The 18020-nt window shown below is 34.6% G+C and overlaps 1 protein-coding gene across 2 annotated transcripts in view; it reads right to left on the bottom strand.

Annotated features, from left to right (window-relative positions):
• RNPC3 (RNA binding region (RNP1, RRM) containing 3) overlaps positions 1–18020 on the bottom strand; it is a 30966-nt gene that overhangs the window by 2654 nt on the left and 10292 nt on the right. For both annotated transcript variants that reach the window (XM_072644162.1, XM_072644163.1), the window contains exons 6-13: positions 16801–16869; positions 14811–14953; positions 7981–8106; positions 7048–7184; positions 4557–4715; positions 3448–3542; positions 3298–3356; positions 1615–1747 (exon numbers count right to left, since the gene is read on the bottom strand). In XM_072644162.1, the coding sequence (XP_072500263.1) occupies positions 1615–1747; positions 3298–3356; positions 3448–3542; positions 4557–4715; positions 7048–7184; positions 7981–8106; positions 14811–14953; positions 16801–16869 (921 nt within the window). The remainder of the gene's footprint in view (positions 1–1614; positions 1748–3297; positions 3357–3447; positions 3543–4556; positions 4716–7047; positions 7185–7980; positions 8107–14810; positions 14954–16800; positions 16870–18020) is intronic.

The following is an 18020-nucleotide window of genomic DNA, read 5'->3' as shown; positions in this document are numbered from 1 at the left end:
TTTGCTAATGATGTAAGTTCTATGTTCTTTGGACTATACATTCATCCAATTCTTATAAAATTGCAGCAGCAACTCTGTATTAGAGTAAGGCTGTTTCTTCCTACTTCCCCTTACAAATCATATTATTCCTTGGCCATGCCTCTCATGTTGTTTTTTTTTTGTTTTTTCCAAATCCAATTATACCATATGCTGTAGGAGGGACTGGGGATATTTAGCCTGGAGAAGAGTAAGATGGCCTGGATTCAAATCTTGATTGTTACTTAGCAATTGTGGCAACCTTAGGCAAATTACTTCATCTCCTTAGGCCTGTTTTCTCATATAAAAAAAATATAAAGGTTGAACTAGATTAAGTGTTGGCCTGAGGTTCATCAAGTTGGTTTAATATCTTGATAATGTTAACGTATATTTAAGAACACTATTCTGATACATGGCATACAATATCCCTGGATTAGTATTATTAGCATCAGTCCAAGGCTTGGACTAAATTACAGACACCTAAAGTTCCTTCTAGCTCTAAATCCCACAATCTTAGTAAGTGTTGACTTAAAAAGCAGTGATTTCTAGTATTATGATAGTTCCTCATTTTCTGTTTATAACTTTTCCCAGTCTAACACATACATGTTTTAACAGCTGAATTACCTGATAAAAGACAATGCTATACACATAACACTTTCTGCAGAATTACCCTCAACAATTTTAAGAAATATGTACTTCACTTCTACTTCAATTCTCCTACTCTCAAAAACATAAGGACTAAGGAATGGAAGGAAAATGTAAGCTCTATGCACAGTATTTCAATGGCTGTTGCCAATGTTTAGTTATGCTCCAAGAAAGAACTATACTAATTCAATAAAATAAGGTCTAAAATTCTTCAAGTTTATCCTGTTATCAGGAACACATGTAATGGAAAGAACTTTGAAGCTGTTAATTATATATTGCATCTCCAGTTATCATGCACACCAGGCGGGGATTGCTTTATCTTTCTTTGTATCCCTGGCATTTAGTACAATGCTAGGCACATAAGAGCCCTTAATATAGTTTTGACTGAATGATCCCAGCGATTCCTACTTTACTGTAGAAGCCAACATCAGTTCTATAACCTAGCACAACATGAGGAACCTGTGGCCTTTGTGCCAAAATGTGGCCTTTGGCAGAATACAAACTCCACAGATTTATTAAAATGTTAAAAGGATTCAGGATTAAAAGTTAAAAGGATTAAAATGGATTCAGAGACTGTGAATCCAATGGCTGTGGACCCAGAGGGCCACATGTGGCCTCGAGGCTGTAGGTTCCCTACCTCTGACCTAGCATATTCAGGAAATAAATGATATTTTATTGGTTATATCTATCATACAAATTATATCTAGATTAGCAGTCTGGTCACACATAAAACTAATCTTTCTCTGAGAAGTGACTGGTCTGATATTATCCTTACTATATACACCAGAGGTCACTTTAAAAAAAGAATAAATCTTAAACAGCAATTTTTTTTTCACTTTTGTCCCATGATAGAGTACCAGAGATACAACTACATAGTATCTGACCATACATTTTGACTATACTACACAAATTGGTGCCTAAACAACAAAATGTACAAAACTTTAAAAAGGATACCACCACCATGGGCTTTCCAAAAAGTACATATCCGTTAGCTTCTTTTAAAGCTTTAGCTGCAGCCTTTTCATCTGGAAACCCAATAAAAGCTTGGCCTTTCATGCGACCTTCTTTCATTAAGCGTATGTCAAACCTAGAAAAATTTATGAAGAATGTACTTTTGTTTCTAATTAACATCAACCAAAATTGTTCAATTAACTGAATTACATGGTAAAGATTCTGTTATCAACCAGCCACCCCAATAGTTCATTATCTAAAACCATATATTTATACTCCGTTCTAAAAAAGATCTTTAAAGAGAGCTAATCTAAATTTATTAGACTTTCTAAAGATTAGGAATACACGTGGAACTTTAGAAGCTATAAAAATAGTAACTAAAATGGAATGCATATGTTGTAAATGTTTTGACCCATTTTAGCAGTTTTCCATTACTAAAGTAAATGAGGTTAGATTGCTCTGATCAAGAGAGGAAACAACCTCATGCCCAAGGCAATGGGATAATGAATTTCTTAGAAGAAGGTAAGAGCCATAAAAGTACTGTATTGGATGAGACCTTACAGAGATTTAGTCTTCTTACTAAACGACTAAGGGAACAGGTTCATTAGTTAAGTAATATTCTTTTCCCAGTATCACAAGCTGGTTCCCTTGCAAATCCAATGTTTAGTTCTTGAAATTCAGTGTTCAAAATGATAATGTTAAATTCACTGAGAAGTATAGGATACTGGAAAACAGTAAAAAACTGAACTGTTATAACTCTTGGTACACATGCAAAAACTTAGCACTGCAAGTGTCTGTATTACTGTGCACTCAAGTAATACACACGTTTATATCACTGTTAAGAAAGCTGGCCTTCAGTATTATTTCAAGGATAGTAATGAAGTAAAGAGGTTGAGGTTATGTACTTTGAGAGCAAATGAGCATTTAAAACTAACTATACTGGCACAAAATCATTTCTGACACTGAGAATAAAAACCAAATTTTAACACTACATTAGCTGAGCATGTAATATCTGCTTGTGGATTCCTCCTCATTTCCTCTCTTCAGTATTACAAAGGATTATGTTTTTCTTAAGTAATATAATCATTTTTTCCCTTCTTCCTTGAAAAGAAACTGCTATCACTAGAATAGATCTCTCAAAGCAGGATTTCCTTTTTCTCCAGTTCAGATGAAATAAAGAGGGGTCAAGTTAGAAGAACAGAACAAATATTCCTTAATCTCAACAACTTCTCCCTAAATGTATCTCATAACCTCCTCCTTTTCCTTAATCCTGCCTTCTTACTACTCCAAAAGTTGGAATGTGGGGCTAATGGCCACTTGAAGGTTTCTTTCCCTGGACCAAAGAGCTTAAGTCTTAAATGTTAAACTTTAACATTGTGCAAGGTTTCATAGAAATTATGTTTCTTAACAAACACATTTATGCTTAAAAACAATTTTCTGGTAAGCCAAAAGGGCTTGCTAAGGAAATAACAGAATGTTAAATCTAGATTCCAATTAACTATGCAACTAATTTTTAAAACTTCTGGGAGTACAGTTCTTAAGTTGAAAGAAAGCTGCTTATGGTAGCAAGGGATCATGATCTCCATGGCTTGTTTGTTATACAATCCTCACTTTGTTTTAGAGGGAAATTATTAGGGAAGAAATGAGGACAAATGCAATGTAAAACCTTGCTTACAATTTACTTACATGATTCGTTCTGTTTGTGATGAAAAGTCAACATATCTTCCAAAAATAAACTTAAGGTCCTAGAATTTCATCAAAAAGGAAAAAAAGAAAAATCACAAGGAAGCCAAAAGAAAAAATTTTTAAAAGATTAACTCAGGGAATTATACTTACATTTTCTTCAACTTGCTTTGCTAAGTTCTTTACGTAAATCCTACAATTTGGATCTCCTGGTTCATAACTTTTGAAAACTGATAGTGTTTCCATTTCTTAGAGCAATGAATAAAAAAGAAAGGGGAAATTATAATGTTTTAACCAATTTCAAAACATGAATGTAACAAGTCATAAAAGAGAACTAATTCCTAGCATTCAATATTCAGTTGGAAATGTATAGTATATAGAAACTATAAAGTGTATATGGATTAGGGTGCTAGGCCTGCAGTCAAGAAAACCCGTGTTCAAATCTATCCTCAGACGTTTATTACATGTGTGACCCTGGGCAAGTCACTTAAACTGTCTGCCTCAGTTTCATCATATGTACAATAGGGATAATAACAGTATCTACTTTCCAGTATTGTTGTGAGAATTAAATGAGGTAATAACTGTAAAAGCACAGTGTCTAGAACCTAGTAATTCCTATGTAAATGTTAACTATTATTAAACTGCAGGAAATACTATGAAGTTTTAATTACTCAATATTTGAGTTTTTGTTTGTAGCTAATTCTTCTAGAACTAACTCAAAATGGGCCAATAGTGATTAAAAGATGCTGTTAAATGAAATACTTTATGAAAGAAGGTTAAGATAATTAGCAAGTCAACTATTTTTGTAAAAAAATGTATTTGAAAGCTTGCCCTCTTAGTATTGTAGACATTTCCATTGTGATCTCCTTTTTTAGTTTAGTAACTGTTAACCACATGCCAAACATTGTGATCAGCAATTCTGGCTTCATTCACAGTAATATGATCAAGAAATGAAAAAGTTTAAATGACTTGAAGGGAATGGTTCAGAGCTTCAACTACTAGCACTTCACTGCTTAACCCAATATAGTAGAGTCAAGACTTTATAATATGATTTCTTAATTTTGCTTAAAGTATATCCCCAGTATAAGTATGTATATATCATATTCAAGTTTAAGAATGTCACTGTTTCACTGAAATGATGGACTTGGGTGATTACCGATTTGGACAAACAAGTTCAAATTCACTTCCATGAACGTAAATAGCTTCATCACTGTCAAAATAAAAAATAGGCAATAATATTTTATGGAAGACTAAATAATTACCTTCTTTAGAAATTCTGCCTTTTTCCAACTCTTTTCTAGAGACAAATTCTGCTGGTATCTCATCTGAGTCTTCCTGAACCTCCTGTTTGTCATTCAGAATGGGAGCTGGAAAGATCTTTCCAAATCCTTCGTTGGTTGTATCTCCAGGAGCAGACAAATCTAAAGTAGTTTAGTATTACTATTATTCATGTAAATGCCTAATTTAGAAAAATTTCAAGTTTTAAGAGGAAAAGTGTACAGTAACATATATATGGTACCATTATCAAGCTAAATTCTAGTTCTAGATTTGTCACTGATAAAAGTTATATAAACCTGGTAAATCATTTAATATTTCTAGACCTCTATCCTTTCTGTAAAATGAATGAGAATACAGCTAATGTCCTTCAGGTGGAAAAATGGTCATTCAATGAGATAGAGAACTTTGAAGCATTCTTGATGAAAAGACCAGAGCTGAACAGAAAATCTGACTTTCAAATACAAGACTCAAGAGAAACAAAAAAAGGTAAACAGCAAAAGGAAATCATAAGGGACTTAAGGTTAAACTATTTACATTCCTACATGGAAAGAAGATATTTGTAACTCATAAGACTTTTCTCACTATTAGGGTAGTGAAAAGGAGTATATATAGAGGACATTGGTATGAGTTGGATATGAAGGGATGATATATTAAAATTAAGGAGTGAGAGGAATGCACTGGAATAAAGAAAAAGGGAGAGGTAGAATGGTGTAAATTATCTTACATAAAAAGGCAAGAAAAAGCTTTTACAGTGGAGGGGAAGGGGGGGGTGACAGTGGTAAAGGAGAGTGAACTCATCAGAACTCATCATTATTCTCATTAGAACTGGCTCAAAGAGGAAATGAGATACACAAGCAATGGAATATAGAATTCTATCTTGCCCTGCAGGAGAGCAGCAGGGGAAGGGGATAAGAAAATGGAATAGGGTGATAGAAGGGAGGGCAAATTAGGGAAAGGAGTAGTCAGAAGCAAAACACTTTTGAGGATGGACAGGGTAAAAAGAGAAAGAGAACAGGATAAATGGGGATGGGGGAACAGGATGGAGAGAAAAACAGCGAAAGTAACTGTGAAAAAAAATATTTTTGAAGCAAGTATCTCTGATAAAGGCCTCATTTCTCTAATATAGAGAACTGTGCCAAATTTATAAAAATAAGAGCCACTCCCCAATTAGTGAATGATAAAAAGATATAATGAGTTTTCAGATGAAGTAATTAAAGCGATCTACAGGCATATGAAAAAAATACTCTAATGTACTACTGACTGGATAAACACAAATTAAAAAAATTCTCAAGTGCTAACTCATACCTAGTAGATTGGCTAATAGGACGGAAAAGGTAAATGACAAATGTTGGAAGGGATGTAGGGAACACGAGACTAATGCCCTCTTTGAGTTGTGAACTGATTCAACCATTTGAGAGAGCAATGTCAAACTATGCCCAAACTATGCATACCCTTTGACATAGTAATACCGTTACTAGGTCTGTATCTCGAAAGACATAAAAAAATAAAAAAGGAAAAGGACCTATGTGTATAAAAATATTTATGCCAGCTCTTTTCTGGAGGTAAAGAATTAGAAACTGAGGAGATGTTCATTAATTGCGGAATCACTGAACAAGTTGTGAAATGTAATGCTGATGGAATACTATTGTACTATAAGAAATGATGAGCAGGATGCTCTCAGAAAAACTTGGAAAGACTTGTATGAGCTGATGCAAAGTGAAATGTACTGTGTACAAAGTAACAGCAATACTGTAGCACGATCAGTTGTGAACTTAGCTGTTCTTGCAATACAACAATCTAAGACAACTCTGAAGGACTTAGGATGAAAAACGCTATCCATCTCCAAAGAAAGAACTGATGGTGTCTGAATATTGACAGACGCATACTTTTTTTTTTACTTTGTTTTTCTTGAGGTTTTTTGTTTTTGGTCTGATTCCTTCACATCATGACCATTTTGGATATGTTTTGAATGACTACACATATATAACCTATAAGGAATTGCTTGCCTTCTCAATATGGAGGGAGGGAAGAAGAGAGTGTGAGAATTTGGAACTCAAAAGTTTTAAAAACAAATGTGAAAAATTATTTTTACATGTAACTGGATTAAAATTAAATAATAAATACAAAAAAGAAGAAAAATGACATGAATTAAAAAATAAGGAATATATCTAATGATTCTTCCAGCTCTACAATATTTTGAGTCTGTGACCTAGATGCCTAGGACTAAATATTAGCTTTAGGTGGCTTGACAATATCAGCATTCAAATCAATCTCTAGATTTGGCAGAAAGTTACGTTATACAGTTTAATGAAAAACACCAAATTATGCATATACAATACATCTTAAGTATAATAAAACATTAAGACATATATATGTATACACATTTTATCTTTCACTAAATAAAACATGTTAAAAAGAAATGTAACTTGATTTTGCATTATCATATTATATAAAAGAACTGTAAAATCTCCTTACCACTATTTTTTTCTCCCTCTAAATCTTTTACAAATGCAGCAGGTATCCCAGAAGATATGTTGAATTCTATTTTTTTATGCTCTACAGGTTGTGGCTGCTCAAACACATCTGAAGGCAATAGCGCAGGGTGTAAATTACTGTTTAAAAATAACATCAGATTAGTTTTACCGAAGTGGGGACAAGCAATTCTTCCAGTTAGTGAGGTATGATTATGCCACAGAAAAAGTCTGCCTAACTACTGATTTCTGCTATCATTTTAATTAAGATCGCACTGTACTTATTTTGGGTATTTTAAAATCAGCACTATGAAGGTTAAATAACTTCTCATATATTATTGATACTTAAGGGGAATTAAAAATGGGGGCAGAATTTCAAAGACTTATAAAGACATATAAAACATGACAACAGGATAACTTTAAGCATCAAACAAAATAAAGTTATATTTTTGAAAACAGGATTATCAAGACCTTTCCCGAACAGTAAGTATTTCTCAAACCTGCTTACTTACTTCTTTGGGGGGAATTCTAATGGAAAATTAAAACATTTAAATAAAACTTTTAGGTGAGTTAACCTAACAGAAAGGGGAAGTCTATATGAAGTGATGGAGCAATGAAGGTGTGGGGAAAAAAAGGAAAATACAACTTTTTGTCTTCACTTAAAAAAAAAGTCTTAAGAATTAAAAAATAAAAAATTACTCTGAAACCTAAACATTTCTGAATCACATTCTATTACCAACATAATGAAAAATCTAGAGTGCAATATCACAGTTTAACCAACTTTAATGAAATTTCCCTACAAAAGAATTTCATGGCTGTTTCAAGTTTAGAAGATATAACTCATATTTCATAATGCTACTTCATAACTTAAAAACTGATGAAATCACAAGTCTAAATTGAAAAACAACAAATAAAAGCTAGAAATCCTTGGAATTACCTATGAGAAGTAGATGCAGGCATATTCAACAGGTCCTTTATCTTTTGCCTTTTCCTTACTCGGCGCTGCTTTGCAGTTGTTGGTCTTTTGGGTTGAAAATTAGCTAATTCCATCAGTTTTGTCATCCTAAATTAGAAAATAATATATCTTCCTTATCTAAGACTTATTTACAAATCGTTTATAAAATGTTTAAAATTGTTCCTTCAAGATAAAACTTAAGAAAATCCCAACTAAAAATTATGCATACTATAAAAAAGTATAATTAAGTTTCCTACAATTTCAAAAGAAATTCTAATCTAAGCATTTTTTTTTTTTTTGGCAATGGCTTCAATCAGATACTTTTGTAAATCAAAAGGCAGTCCCTGCTCTCCAAGAGCTACAGTCTAAACAGGGAGACAACATGAAGGTAACTACATATAAACACACTCTCCTCTCACACTTTCCACACACACACACACACACACACACGCACGCACACACGCACACACACACACACACACACACACACACACACACATACACACGGAAGATTAGCATTAACAGGGATTAGGAAAAGCTCTTTGTAGAGGGTGAAAGATTTTAAATGGGACTTAAAGAAAGTCTGGAAAGCTAAGAGATGGAGATGAGGAAGAACAGCATGGGGGACTAAGCAGTGAAAATGCCTAACGTCGGAATATAAGAGTATTATGTTCAACAAATAGCAAGAAAATCATTATTACTGGATTGTAGAGTATGTGTGGGTGAGTAAGATGTAAGAAGACTGGAGAGGTAGGAAAGTAACAGACTATGAAGGGTTCTGTTCATCAAACAAGCTTTTATATTTCATCCTGGAGGTGACAGGGAGGTGATTAGGGTAGTGATGCCATGCTCAAATCTGTATTTTAGGAAAAATAACTTGACAAATGAGTGGAAGATGGACTGGAGTAGGCAGACCAAACCGCAGACTACTGCACAAATGCAAGAATAAAGTGATGAAGCCCACATCAGGGTGTTGACAATGTCAGAGAAGGGGACATATATGATAAATCTAAAGGATCTGGCAACAGACTGAATATGAAGAATGAGAATGAAGAGGTAAGGATAACATCTAGGTTATAAGCCTAGGTAATTGGAAAGAGAGTGTACTCTCCATAGCAACAAGATGACTTGGAAAGGGACAGGTTTGTGGGGAAAGATGAGTTCAGTTTTGAACATTCTGAGTTTAAGATGTATCTGGGACATCCAGTTTGAGATGTAGAACAGATGCTTAGGGATACAAATCTAGCTGTTTGAAGAAAGATTAGAGCAGCTAGATGCATTTCAACAAGACTGGGGATAAACAAGGATGTCCATTATCACCACTGTCATTCAATATGGTACTAGAAATGTTAGCTTTAGCAGTAAGAAAAGAAAAAGAAATTGGAAAGAATTAGAATAGGCAAAGAAGAAACTAAGTTATCACTCTTTGCAGATATGATGATATACTTAGAGAATCCTAGAGAATCAAGTAAAAAAACTATTTGAAATAATAAACAACTTTGGCAAAGTTGCAGGATAAAAAAATAAACCAACATAAATCACCTCCATTTTTATGTATTACTAACAAAGCCCAAAAGTAAGAGATAGCAAAAGAAATCTCATTTAAAAGTACTGTAGACACTATAAAATATTTGGGAGTCTACCTGCCAAAACAAACCCAGGGACTATATGAACACCATTACAAAACACTTTTCACAAGAAAAAAGTCAGATCTAAATAACTGGAAAAACATCAGTTGCTCATGGTTAGGCCCAACTAATACAATAAAAATGACAATTCTACTTAAATTAATTTACTTATACAGTGCCATACCAATCAAACTACCACAAAATTATTTTAAGGAGCTAGAAAAAAATATCAAAATTCATCTCAAAGAAGAAAAGGTCCAGAATATCAAGGGAATTAAAGAAAATGTTAGGGAAGGTAGCCTAGCCATACCAGATGTTAAATTGTATTATAAAGCAGTAATCACTTGGTACTGGCTAAGAAAGAGAGGGGGAAGAGCAGTGGAATATGTTAGGTATACAAGACACAGTAGTCAAAGATTACAGCAGTCTACTATCTCATAAACTCAAGGACCCAGCTTCTGGAATAAGAATTCATTGTTTGACAAAAACTGCTGGGAAAACTGCAAAATAGTGTGGCAGAAACTGGGTACAGACCAATGCCTGACACCACAGACAAGAATCATCAGTACACGATCCAGGTTTTTGTAAAGGCTGATACTATAAAAAAATTAGGGAAGCAAGGAATAGTTTATTTGTCAGTTTTATGAAGAATGGTGGAATTTATGACCAAACGAGATACAGAACATTATGAAATGCAAAACGGATAATTTTGATTACATTAAAGTTTTTGCAGAAACAAAGCCAATGCAACCAAGATTAGGAGGGAAGCAGAAAACTGGGAAAGAATCTTTATAAGTAGTGTCTGTGATAAAGCCTTATTTCTAAAATACATAAAGAAACGAGACAAATTTACAAGAATACAAGTCATTCCCCAATTGATAAATGGTCAAAGGATATGAACAGGCAGTTTTCAGAGGAAGAAATTAAAGCTATCTATAGTCATATAAAAAATGCTCTAAATCACTACTGATTAGAGAGATGCAAATCAAACAACTCTGAGGTACCATGTCATACCTATCAGATTGGCTAACAAGACAAAACAGGAAGATGATAAATGTTGGCAAAGATGTGGGAGAGTTGGAACACTAATTCATTGTTTGTGGAGCTGTGACCTGATCCATCCATTCTGGAGAGCAATTTGGAACTATGCCCAAAGGGTTATAAAAATGTGCATACCTTTTGACCCAGTAATATATAGGGCTGTATCCCAAAGTGATCATAAAAATGGGAAAAAGATACACATGTACAAAAATATTTGTATTAGCTCTTTTTGTGGTGGCCAAGAACTGGAAATCGAGGAGAGAATCAACTGGAGAATGGCTGAACAAGTTGTGGTACATGAATGTAATGGAATACTACTGTGCTAATAAGAAAAGACAAACAGGCAAACTTCAGAAAAACCTGGACTTATTTGAAGTGATGCTGAGTGAAGTGAGCAGAACCAGGAGAACATTATACACAGTAAGAGCCACAATGTTTGAGGACTGTTTCTGATAGATTTAGAGCCCTTCACAGCAATGAAAGGACCTAAAACATTTCCAAAAGACTCATGATGACAAAATGTCATCCACATTCAGAGAAAGAACTAGAGTCAGAACACAGAGTAAAGACTATTTTCTCTTTTGTTATGTTTTGTTTTGTTTTCTCTCATAGTTTCTCCCATTCACTTTAATTCTTCTATGCAACATGACTAATGTGAAAATGTGTTTAATAAGAACGTATGTGTAGAAACCATATAAAATTACATGCTTTTTTGGGGAGGGAGTGGGGAAGAAGCGGGAGAAAATTCAAAACTTACAGAAGTGACTGCTGAAAACAAAAAACAAACTAATTTAAAAAAAGAAAGACTAGAGCAGGACAAGTAGATCTAAGTATCATCAGCAAAAAAGATGATAATGAAATCCCTGGAGCTAATGAATGAAAAACATAATGAACCAAGTGAAACAGTACAGACAGAAAACAGGTCACGTGATAAGAGTCCTGGGGAACTACCACTGTTGACAGGAGTGACCTGGACAAAGTTTTAGTAAAGGAGACTGAGGAGCCTTGCTCAGACAAGCAGGAAAATCAGGATATAGTCACAGAAACTCAGAGACAACAGAATGTGAAGAAGAGGGTGAGTGACAGTATCAGAAGTGACAGAGTGATCAAGAATGAAGACTGAGAAAAGGCCATTTAGTTTAGCAATTAGTTTATCAATGGTAACTTGGGAAAGAACTGTTAAGGTTAAGTAAAGCTGAAAGCCAGACTGTAGAAAGTTAAGAAAGAGAAGAAAGCAAGTAGAGATACTGATTATAGATTAGGTCACAAAATGGAGAGAGTTAATTAGATGACAGCTAGCAGGTGTCAGGGATCAAGTGATGATTTTTTGAGGATGGGATACATGAGTATCGATACAAGGGGAGAGACTGAAGATAAATGAGGCAGTGGGGGTATGACAATTTGCTAGAGAAGACAGAATAGAGAGGGATTATGTGCATGTAGAGGAGTTTGCTTTGGCAAGAAAGGTCACATCATTACATGAGATAGGGTTGTGAAGGAATTTACAGTAGAAGAAAGCATCTAAGCAATGTGAAACAAGGAAGAGGGGAGAAGAGGAAGCTCTAAGGGATTTGCCTCAATTTTTTCACTGAAATATGAGGAAAAGTTCTCAGCTAAGTTAGTGGGGACAGGGGAAGGTTTGAGGGAGGAAAAGCTTTTCACAGAGTGGGATAGTGAATCAATTAGGGAGATATAAAAGAACAGCTTTGCTATTGAGATTATGTAACATAAATTCATACTAGATCCAGCCAAGTTTACCTTTCTTCAGTAGCATTTGAATAGGAATGAAGGCAAAAGATAGGCAAGAGTAATCAAGCAAGATAGGCTTGACAAGTCATTTGATAAGAGGGTAAAGTACTGGAATGAAGAATTTAGAATTGAAATAATTCACTAGAAGGTCAAAATGAGGAAGAGAAGTCAGTGGAGACAGTAGGTAATGGCCCAGGAGAAAAAAATAAACAAACAAAACTAGTAGTTATGGTAAAGACAAAGACTGGGTTTGAGGGAATGACCACAGAATAGGGAGACATAAGGGAACTGTAGAGTTCAAGAGGGAAGTGATGCATACATGGGTAATGGCAATGCAAAGGACATGACTGTGTATAGCTGGGGTGGGGTAGAGGACTGGGTTATAGGAAATGATTAAGTTGAAAAATTAGGTTAGGCTGTTTCAGGGAGTTTAATATCTGTTGAAATTTCTTCTTACGAGGTCAGGAGCTTAAGGAGAAAGACCATAAGCCAGATACTGAACTCACTGAAGAAAGAGTAGCATACTGGGGGGTCTGTAGACAATTTCCACACTATAGTCACTTTTGCTGTTGGTTCTTAATGAGTAATGTCTAAAGCTCTCATAATTATTAGTCTCTCCATAAAACTGTGTTTTAATTCTTTCTATCTAGTTACTACAGACTGAGATCCCAGACTCTTACTACCCAAGTTAACTGGCCTAGCAAACCGATCTCTATCTATTCTGACCCTATTTCAAGTCTGTCTAATTATAGTCCACAGTAGCCATCTGCTCAGGCACATGCCACTCTTATGCTACTCTCTAACCACGAATTCACTGCCTGGAATCCTAGTACTCACACATCTTTCCCTCTGTGCTATGACTGACTCCCTGTTATCCATACCCTGGATCGTGTCTGGTATAACAGCATTCCTTGTTGCTGCTTTATTCAGTTTGCCCCATTTGTTCCCACCCAACTGTTAACTTTGATACTTTTAAAAATCAAAATCAAAAATACCAAGATTTAAGTGTTTCAGTTAAAATTAGCTGAACCTTAGAGTCTTTTTTATCCTTGAATTCCTTGTCCTATCCTTTTAGAAACCCCACTCTTAGATTATTCTCACATGTTTTCTCCAGTCCTACTTACAAACTGCTAAAAACAATGGAGGAAAGTCAGATAGATAATGTGATGACTTTGTCTGCTAGAAATGTATGTTAATCGCAACTGGATCCTTATTATTACATTAATTCCTTTTGGTCCTCCTATGTTGATCCCAAATTGTGTTCTCAAGTGTCAGTTCCAAACTTTCTGTTCTTAAGCCATCTACACCAACCACTCACTCTTAACAGAGGATTTAGATGTTTTTTTAAACAGGAAAACTGAGGCTCTGTCAGAAGCTTCTCCTTTCCAATTTTTTTCTGGAGACTGGGTCTCCTTATCTCACTGAAGTTACAAGTACAGTGGACACTCGCAGGCCCAACCCAAATGATGGGACTTGCTTTGTTTTTGACCTAAACCAGTATGTCCCTCCTTAGGCAGCCTAAAAGGCTCTCTATTTCCAAAGGATCACTATGTTGGCAACAGACTTAGTATGGCCACTCCACTGGCTTCAGTCCTATTGAAGCTTAGAATTCCTTAACTCAAGCAATATACCAGCCTTAGCTGCTCCTTGTAGCACTGAATCTCTAATGCTCATCTTTCTCTATTCTCTCTTCCTTTGTGCAAATCTCAGAAGGAAGGGTCCTTCTCCTTAACTAGGTCAACTATTCTTTCTGTACCCCATATCTCATTCCCTACCACCTCCATAAGCCTTCCCCTTTGATCATGCTCTTCAAATCTACACTCAAGATTTAACATATTTAAATTTTAATTGGTCTTTTGCAACCTAAGACCTTCCTAATTTTCTAGTCTTCTTAAACTTTTCTCCCTTTCACATACCTCATGTTCCAGCTACTCTAGTTTACTTTTAGTTACTCACACATGGTACTCCACCTCTAATCTCCATGTGGCTATCCTCCATACCTGGAATGTTCTACCTCTACTTCATGATTTCCATGGCTTCCTTTTTAAGACTCAGCTCAAATGCTATCTTCTACAGGCCTTTTACAGTCTCCTCAGCTGCTGGTGTCCTCCCTTCTGATATTACTTCCCCCCCTCCAATATGTATGTACTTAACTTGTTTCTTCATTAGAATATAAGTCCCTCAAGGGCAGGTAATGCTTTTGTCTTTCTCTGTATTGTCAGCACTTAGCACAATGACTGGCACAGAGTAAGTGCTTAATAAAAACTTAGTGACTAAATGATCCTACTAGTTCCAATCAGTGACATATTTTTATAAACAAAGTAAAAATCTGAAAGGAAAAAGAATCACCTATTTCACATTTCTTATACCTAAAGCTACTTCTTTATTACAAACCTCTCACGGGCTTCATCATCACCACTTTCGTATTCTGATTCTTCTCCACTAGATCCTTCACCTTCTTCTGGCACAGGAGGTTCTTCAGGTGGCAAAGGAGGTACAGGGGGAAGAGGCACATGCACTGGCATATACTCTTCATACTAACCAAAAGAACCAATAAGTACTGTAGGTAATAAACACGTGAATTATAAATTCAACTAGAAAAGACATTGATTTCTCTATGAACTATGTCTAACAATCTCCTGCAAAAGTCCTACACCAATAGCTCTTCTTGATGTGGAAATGGCCGTGTGTTCTCACAGACTGTGCTGACAGGATGCAAACTCTGGAAGAGTCTATCAAGATGGAAAGATTTTGAGTATAGTCTCCACTGTCCAAGGATTGACCTAGATAAGCACAAAGACACTAATCACCAATAGACTGGCAACTAGTTTGTGCTCTTTCTGATCAGAGCGATCCACAAAACAAAGATAAACAGAAAATGGTCTTCAGTATTAGAGAAGTCAATCCTCAAATTATTTCTTTAACATAATGGCAAAGCAGTGGAAAAGGGAGTAATGTGTCCAAAGAAGTGTTTTTAGGTGATATATAAAGTTCAATTAATTGTAGGAACTCTAAATGTGATAACTCTGCTCAGTAACCAAGGAGTTGATGTATCACTAGAGGAAGAGCAACTAGGTCTTAAATTAGTTTGAATAATGAATCCTCTGAAGTGGTCCCACTATTTGAATTCATATTACATATTTCCATTATGCTGGAAACAATTACTATAGTTTGCATAATTAAAATTTCAGATGAATTCAAATACATAGGACTACTTCAAGGGATTCATTATTCACACTAATCAGGATATACATCAACATTGACATTCTGAGTACAAATGAAACCAGAAGACACAGATAATTTGCAAGCTTGGGAAAAGCATATTTGAAAAGTTCTGCTTGTAGAAGCAAACAGATTGGGCAAAGTTAGATTCCATCACGTACCAAAAGATAATAAGAAATATCAATTACTGACATGGTCATCTTGTCTGTAGTGCTCACAATAAATGCTGACAAGGGAACCATCATGCATATAGTTGTAAAGGATGAAGAGGTAGAGAAATTGACAACTGTTGAGTTTAATAGGTAAATGGGTTCAGATGACGGGGATAACTGAGTTGTTAGAAAGTGCCAGAGTTTGTGTTCTGTAAGCATAGTCTTTGAAAACCCAAGCTAACTCAAAATTCACAAATGCAAAAGAACTCAGAATTATGTTCTGTACTAGAAAAAAGTAGCTATTTTCTTTAGGAAAATTTTCTATTTAGAGCTTAGTAACTAAAACCTGTTGTTTTGTCTACAAAAGTATTGTTGTAATGGAAAAAATTCCTAAAATTCTTAAAACTAAAAGATGGGTTTGAAATCAGAGGATGTGGTTTCAGCTCCTAGGTCTACAACTTTTTATTTGAATGACTAAGTTATTTAACCACTCTAAGCTTCAGTTTCCTTATCTATAAAATTAGGAGATTGGATTAGACAACCTTTAAGGTCTCTTCCAGCTTTAAATTTATAATTCTATGATATAGCTTGTTTCATTACCTAGTTACAGATGAATATGGTATTTTAACACCTTAAACATATTCCAGAAATAAAACTGTCTACCACAAAACCATCACAAAATGAGAATAATAAACTCTTTAGATATTCATATATAGTAGAAAAGTATTTATTAAATGCCAAGAGAAGCAACAAATGAGTATTATTTATCATTGGTGAAATCTACTAATTTGTTTTTTTCCTCTTGCTTTTCATCATAAAATCTGGATATTATCTTTCATTTACTTTTTTACTTTACTTTTCTGTCTTTTTGAAATCTTAGGTCTTTTAGTGGCACCTATTAGCATTACTTAACTTCAACAGATACACTCGAGAGAAAAGTTGGTGATCTTTGCCCTAATTATAATAATATAAAATATTTAAGATTATAAATAGTAGAAAGATATTCTTACCATGGGAGGTCGGGCAGTAATTGGTCCAAAAGGTGTGGGTAAGTTCATTTTATTCATAAGATGAAGCACCTTAAAAACAAAACACTTTTCTAAATGATGTGCAATTAAAATGATTATTTAGAAAGCAAATACATCTTTAACCCCAACCTCATTCAGAGTTTAGTTTCTGAGGTATTGAAGAATTTTACTATAATACACAGAAGATAATCTGAGAAGGAAATTTTAATGTATTTCTAATAACATACATATCCATTAAATTTTTATTAATTTGGCCTGCTTTTGGGATTACATAAAGAATTCAATTGTAAATGGGTATTTTGTTTTTTTAGTATTTGCTGAATGAAACATACTTTAAGTGTTGTTTTTTAAAGTAGTGCTAATGTAGTAGGCACATTAAAATTAGTAGATGACACCGCTTTATTAATTCATGTCAGAAAATAGTTTAAGAAAAAATCACAAAAAGATAATAAAGCCCAACACCTTATAGTCTCACATTAAATTTTACTGCTATTCTAAATGTGGCAAGTGAAAATTTCCATGTAATTCATAAAATGAGGCTAGTTCTTTCTCTTGGTGACTAAAAAGACCCTTCATGGAGTTTCTTGAAAGCTTTTGAAAAAGGGGGTTCACTTGAGGTTGGAAATCAACTCTTAATTGGTTAGCAAAGAATGAGAAAATATTATAATTAGAAGTGGGCTTATTCTAACGAGGGAGTGAGGGACATGACTAATCTCTGATCACTCAGTCTTGGACATAGATTTATCTTTACCAAATCACCCCGAAACCATGGCAATCTAGACAAAGGGGGTCCATCACCACTTATACCTGTCCTAGACTACAATCTCTTTACCTTCAGATCACAGCTAAGCTTTCCCATTTGGATAAGTCTTGTCCATTTCTTCATTAGCACTGACTTTTAGAGAACTAACCTTTGACCTAATCTTCAGATGAGGAAATAGGAAGAGAAAAAATCCTGGATCTCTCCAATATTAACAACTGGCTATTTAATAATCATTTCTCTTGTAAAGGAACTGATACATTAAAGTTAATTAATTCCAAATTTAAGGCAGTTAAAATAGTAACGAAATTCTGCTTAAATAAAAAAAAGATAGGAAAAAATCTCTCTGAAAGGTAACTCAGTACCTCTAAGGCAACATATTCTATCTTTAGATAGTGCTAACAGGGAATTGTTTTCCCCCTATTTCAAATCTAAATTGGTT

This window comes from Notamacropus eugenii, chromosome 2, assembly GCF_028372415.1.
Source record: "Notamacropus eugenii isolate mMacEug1 chromosome 2, mMacEug1.pri_v2, whole genome shotgun sequence".
NCBI classification, from domain to species: domain Eukaryota; kingdom Metazoa; phylum Chordata; class Mammalia; order Diprotodontia; family Macropodidae; genus Notamacropus; species Notamacropus eugenii.
This window is presented reverse-complemented; position numbering and strand designations above follow the sequence as displayed.